Raw genomic sequence first — 6000 nt, 5'->3', positions numbered from 1 at the left:
GGCAAAGTGTAGTAATGGCAGTGACATGGTTAAGGGGTCAGTCCCTCCTAGGGGCAAAGTGTACTAATAGCAGTGACATGGTTAAGGGGTCAGTCCCTCCTAGGGGCAAAGTGTAGTAATGGCAGTGACAGGTTAAGGTGTCAGTCCCTCCTAGGGGCAAAGTGTAGTAATGGCAGTGACAGGTTAAGGTGTCAGTCCCTCCTAGGGGCAAAGTGTACTAATGGCAGTGACATGGTTAAGGGGGTCAGTCCCTCCTAGGGGCAAAGTGTAGTAATGGCAGTGACAGGTTAAGGGGTCAGTCCCTCCTAGGGGCAAAGTGTAGTAATGGCAGTGAGGCGCAGTACCTGAGGACGGGCAGCGGGGGGGGGGGGGGCGCAGTACCTGAGGACGGGCAGCGGGGGCGCAGTACCTGAGGACGGGCAGCGGGGGGGCGCAGTACCTGAGGACGGGCAGCGGGGGCGCGCAGTACCTGAGGACGGGCAGCGGGGGGGCGCAGTACCTGAGGACGGGCAGCGGGGGCGCAGTACCTGAGGACGGGCAGCGGGGGGGCGCAGTACCTGAGGACGGGCAGCGGGGGGGCAGTACCTGAGGACGGGCAACGGGGGGCGCAGTACCGGAGGACGGGCAGCGGGGGGGCGCAGTACCGGAGGACGGGCAGCGGGGGGCGCAGTACCTGAGGACAGGGCAGCGGGGGGCGCAGTACCTGAGGACAGGCAGCGGGGGGGCGCAGTACCTGAGGACGGGCAGCGGGGGGCGCAGTACCTGAGGACGGGCAGCGGGGGGCGCAGTACCTGAGGACAGGCAGCGGGGGGCGCAGTACCTGAGGACGGGCAGCGGGGGGCGCAGTACCTGAGGACGGGCAGCGGGATTCCCAGCGCCAGTTTGGCTGCCACATACGCCAGAGGGTAACCAGTCGCCTTACTCGCCAGTGCCGAGCTGCGGGAGAGCCGCGCGTTCACCTCGATGATGTAATACTGTGCGATAGGGGGGGGGAGGAGGAGCGGAGGGGGGGAGGGAGGGGGGAGGGGGGAGGGAGGGGGGAGGAGTGGTGGGGGGAAGAGGAGTGGGGGGGGAGGAGATTGGAGGAGTGAGGGGGAGGAGATTGGAGGGGGAGGAGATTGGAGGAGTGGGGGGGGAGAGGAGTGGGGGGGAGAGAGTTGTGGGGGGGGAGAGAGGAGTGGGGGGGAGAGGAGTGGGGGGGAGAGAGGAGTGGGGGGTGGAGAGAGGATTGGGGGGGGGAGAGAGGAGTGAGGGGGGGAGAGGAGTGGGGGGGAGGGGGGATAAAGGAGTGGGGGGGAGGGGGGAGAGAGGAGTGGGGGGGGGAGGGAGGACAGTTACAAGAACAGGTGTTATTATTTTCTCCTGTAAATGAGGTTCTGCAGACTGGGTGCCTTCCCTCTCCCCGTGTGTAGGTTCCCGTGGCTGCACATGGGAGGGGAAGGACTTGGCACTAAGCTCAGTGTGTAGGTTCCCGTGGCTGCACGTGGGAGGGGAAGGACTTGGCACTAAGCTCGGTGTGTAGGTTCCCGTGGCTGCACGTGGGAGGGGAAGGACTTGGCACTTAGTCCAGTGTGTAGGTTCCTGTGGCTCCACGTGGGAGAGGAAGGACTTGGCACTAAGTCCTGTGTGTAGTTCCCGTGGCTGCACGTGGAAGGACTTGGCACTAAGTCCTGTGTGTAGGTTCCCGTGGCTGCACGTGGAAGGACTTGGCACTTAGTCCTGTGTGTAGGTTCCCGTGGCTGCACGTGGAAGGACTTGGCACTAAGTCCTGTGTGTAGGTTCCTGTGGCTGCACGTGGAAGGACTTGGCACTTAGTCCTGTGTGTAGGTTTCCGTGGCTGCACGTGGGAGGGGAAGGACTTGGCACTAAGCTCGGTGTGTAGGTTCCCGTGGCAGCACGTGGGAGGGGAAGGACTTGGCTCTAAGCTCGGTGTGTAGGTTCCCGTGGCTGCACGTGGGAGGGGAAGGACTTGGCACTAAGCTCGGTGTGTAGGTTCCCGTGGCTGCACGTGGGAGAAGGACTTGGCACTAAGCTCGGTGTGTAGGTTCCCGTGGCTGCACGTGGGAGGGGAAGGACTTGGCACTAAGCTCGGTGTGTAGGTTCCCGTGGTTGCACGTGGGAGGGGAAGGACTTGGCACTAAGCTCGGTGTGTAGGTTCCCGTGGCTGCACGTGGGAGGGGAAGGACTTGGCACTAAGTCCTGTGTGTAGGTTCCCGTGGCTGCACGTGGCAGGGGAAGGACTCTGCACCAAGTTCCGTGTGTAGGTTCCCGTGGCTGCACGTGGGAGGGGAAGGACTCTGCACTAAGTCCCGTGTGTAGGTTCCCGTGGCTGCACGTGGCAGGGGAAGGACTCGGCACTAAGTCCCGTGTGTAGGTTCCCGTGGCTGCACGTGGGAGGGGAAGGACTCGGCACTAAGTCCCGTGTGTAGGTTCCCGTGGCTGCACGTGGCAGGGGAAGGACTCGGCACCAAGTTCCGTGTGTAGGTTCCCGTGGCTGCACGTGGGAGGGGAAGGACTTGGCACTAAGTCCTGTGTGTAGGTTCCCGTGGCTGCACGTGGCAGGGGAAGGACTCGGCACTAAGTCCTGTGTGTAGGTTCCCGTGGCTGCACGTGGGAGGGGAAGGACTCGGCACTAAGTCCCGTGTGTAGGTTCCCGTGGATATTCACTCTCCAGGGAGGACCCTCGGGGGGTGGCGAGCTCGCAGGCCCCGGTCAGGCAGCCCAGAAAGGTGTCCCAGCCTGGGGGTGGCCTGGGTGCCACGCCGTGGCGGTCCGGTCGGCAGAAGATTAGCCCTCTCTTGGGAAGTCTGGGCCCAGATAACTACAGACCAAAAGGGTCCTCTAAGTGGAAAGACTTTGCCGTGGTGCCGACAAGACACCGCCGCCACGTCACTCGCAACCACGTCCGACTTCTTTCTGTGCGTTTTACCCCAGTGAAAAAACAAAACCAAGGATCCGTTACAGTAAAGCCGCGAGAGCGCCCCCGAGAGCGCCCCCCGAGAACGCCCCCCGAGAACGCCCCCCGAGAACGCCCGCGAGAACAAGAGTATTCGCATCAGTTTCTGGCGCCCAAAGCAAAGCGATTTACAGCGGGTTTTAGCGGTTAAAGTATTCGGCGGCTTCCTGACATTAAGGCTTCGATACAGAATCGGCAAAACTTGGGAAATCCGGGAAGGAAAAGGTGGGGGCGGGGGGAGAAGGGGGTCGGGCAGCAAGGGGGGTGGGGGTAAACCAGCACCAGCAAGGGGGGTGCCGGGCAGCAAAGGGAGGGTTACCCTGCAGCGAGAGGCTTCAGGGACGCACATGTGTCCCCCTATTTTGCCAGGTCACTAGCGATGCCGACGTTTCGCAGCACACGCAGCACACGCAGCACACGCAGCACTTTTCCAGGACCCGGCTGTTTAGACCGGCCTCAAACTTTCACCAGTGTAATAACAAGTCAATAGTAATAGCAGCAAAAACGGAGACCGCCAGGCCTAGCAGCTTAACCATACCTGAAAACGGAGACCGCCAGGCCTAGCAGCTTAACCACACCTGAAAACGGAGACCGCCAGGCCTAGCAGCTTAACCATACCTGAAAACGGAGACCGCCAGGCCTAGCAGCTTAACCATACCTGAAAACTGAGACCGCCAGGCCTTGCAGCTTAACCACACCTGAAAACTGAGACCGCCAGGCCTAGCAGCTTAACCATACCTGAAAACTGAGACCGCCAGGCCTTGCAGCTTAACCATACCTGAAAACGGAGACCGCCAGGCCTAGCAGCTTAACCATACCTGAAAACGGAGACCGCCAGGCCTAGCAGCTTAACCATACCTGAAAACTGAGACCGCCAGGCCTACCAGCTTAACCATACCTGAAAACGGAGACCGCCAGGCCTAGCAGCTTAACCATACCTGAAAACTGAGACCGCCAGGCCTACCAGCTTAACCATACCTGAAAACGGAGACCGCCAGGCCTAGCAGCTTAATCATACCTGAAAACTGAGACCGCCAGGCCTAGCAGCTTAACCACACCTGAAAACTGAGACCGCCAGGCCTACCAACTTAACCATACCTGAAAACGGAGACCGCCAGGCCTAGCAGCTTAACCATACCTGAAAACTGAGACCGCCAGGCCTAGCAGCTTAACCATACCTGAAAACGGAGACCGCCAGGCCTAGCAGCTTAACCATACCTGAAAACTGAGACCGCCAGGCCTACCAGCTTAACCATACCTGAAAACGGAGACCGCCAGGCCTAGCAGCTTAATCATACCTGAAAACTGAGACCGCCAGGCCTAGCAGCTTAACCATACCTGAAAACGGAGACCGCCAGGCCTAGCAGCTTAACCATACCTGAAAACGGAGACCGCCAGGCCTAGCAGCTTAACCATACCTGAAAACTGAGACCGCCAGGCCTTGCAGCTTAACCATACCTGAAAACGGAGACCGCCAGGCCTAGCAGCTTAACCATACCTGAAAACGGAGACCGCCAGGCCTACCAGCTTAACCATACCTGAAAACGGAGACCGCCAGGCCTACCAGCTTAACCACACCTGAAAACGGAGACCGCCAGGCCTACCAGCTTAACCATACCTGAAAACGGAGACCGCCAGGCCTAGCAGCTTAACCATACCTGAAAACGGAGACCGCCAGGCCTAGCAGCTTAATCATACCTGAAAACTGAGACCGCCAGGCCTAGCAGCTTAACCATACCTGAAAGCGGAGACCGCCAGGCCTAGCAGCTTAACCATACCTGAAAACGGAGACCGCCAGGCCTAGCAGCTTAACCATACCTGAAAACTGAGACCGCCAGGCCTAGCAGCTTAACCATACCTGAAAACGGAGACCGCCAGGCCTAGCAGCTTAACCATACCTGAAAACGGAGACCGCCAGGCCTACCAGCTTAACCATACCTGAAAACGGAGACCGCCAGGCCTACCAGCTTAACCACACCTGAAAACGGAGACCGCCAGGCCTACCAGCTTAACCATACCTGAAAACGGAGACCGCCAGGCCTAGCAGCTTAACCATACCTGAAAACGGAGACCGCCAGGCCTTGCAGCTTAACCATACCTGAAAACAGAGACCGCCAGGCCTACCAGCTTAACCACACCTGAAAACGGAGACCGCCAGGCCTAGCAGCTTAACCATACCTGAAAACGGAGACCGCCAGGCCTTGCAGCTTAACCATACCTGAAAACGGAGACCGCCAGGCCTTGCAGGTTAACCATACCTGAAAACGGAGACCGCCAGGCCTACCAGCTTAACCATACCTGAAAACGGAGACCGCCAGGCCTAGCAGCTTAACCACACCTGGCCCGGCAGGCTCGTTAAAAAAGGTGGCCAATCCCCACCGGCCTGGGGTACTCTCAGAAGCTCCAAGGCACGGGTTTGGTAAATTGGAACAAAAGCCAAGTACAAACGTCCCAATATCCGGCCTCTCCGGGAGTTAGCTTGAGAACACAAGGAAGAACATTCCTGCTGCTAGAGGGTTCGGCGCCCGCGGCGATGCCCTCTGCCAGGACGTGGAGATCGCACAGGTTAGCACGAGGCTGCCGGGGGGGGGGGGGGCAGAATCGGTGCCGGCACACGATGTACACTGCGGTGAGGATCTGAACGAGGCGGTTACAGAATGTATCACAGAGACATGAACACGAGCACAGACGGTCAGCAGGTCCGAGCGGCGTCATCACACGGTCCCCACTACAGAAGTAGCAAGACTTGCTGATTTCGGTAAAGTTGCAAGCCGCGCGGCAGCGGCCACCCCTGTTCCAGAGGATTATCACTGGGGGGGTGCGATTCAGAAGCATGGAGCCCCCCACAGTAGCACAATCTCCGGTGCCCGCAAGTCTGTACGGTGGGAAGATGTGCGCAGTCTACTAGTGCAGGCGAGCGCAAAGTGCGGGGCACGGCTGCTACAGAGGTCCCGCGTCGCCATGGCAACCCGGCACCAAATGACACCGCAAGGTCATGTGACATGACTGTAGGCGGACGCTCACAGAGGTACGCAAGGGAGACC

General features: G+C 59.6%; 1 protein-coding gene across 5 annotated transcripts in view; it reads right to left on the bottom strand.

Annotated features, from left to right (window-relative positions):
• LOC142492494 (multifunctional protein CAD-like) overlaps nt 1-6000 on the bottom strand; it is a 204035-nt gene that overhangs the window by 144814 nt on the left and 53221 nt on the right. For all 5 annotated transcript variants that reach the window (XM_075595154.1, XM_075595157.1, XM_075595158.1 and 2 more), the window contains one exon: nt 850-974. In XM_075595154.1, the coding sequence (XP_075451269.1) occupies nt 850-974 (125 nt within the window). The remainder of the gene's footprint in view (nt 1-849; nt 975-6000) is intronic.

Source organism: Ascaphus truei, chromosome 4 (genome assembly GCF_040206685.1).
Source record: "Ascaphus truei isolate aAscTru1 chromosome 4, aAscTru1.hap1, whole genome shotgun sequence".
NCBI classification, from domain to species: Eukaryota; Metazoa; Chordata; class Amphibia; order Anura; family Ascaphidae; genus Ascaphus; species Ascaphus truei.
This window is presented reverse-complemented; position numbering and strand designations above follow the sequence as displayed.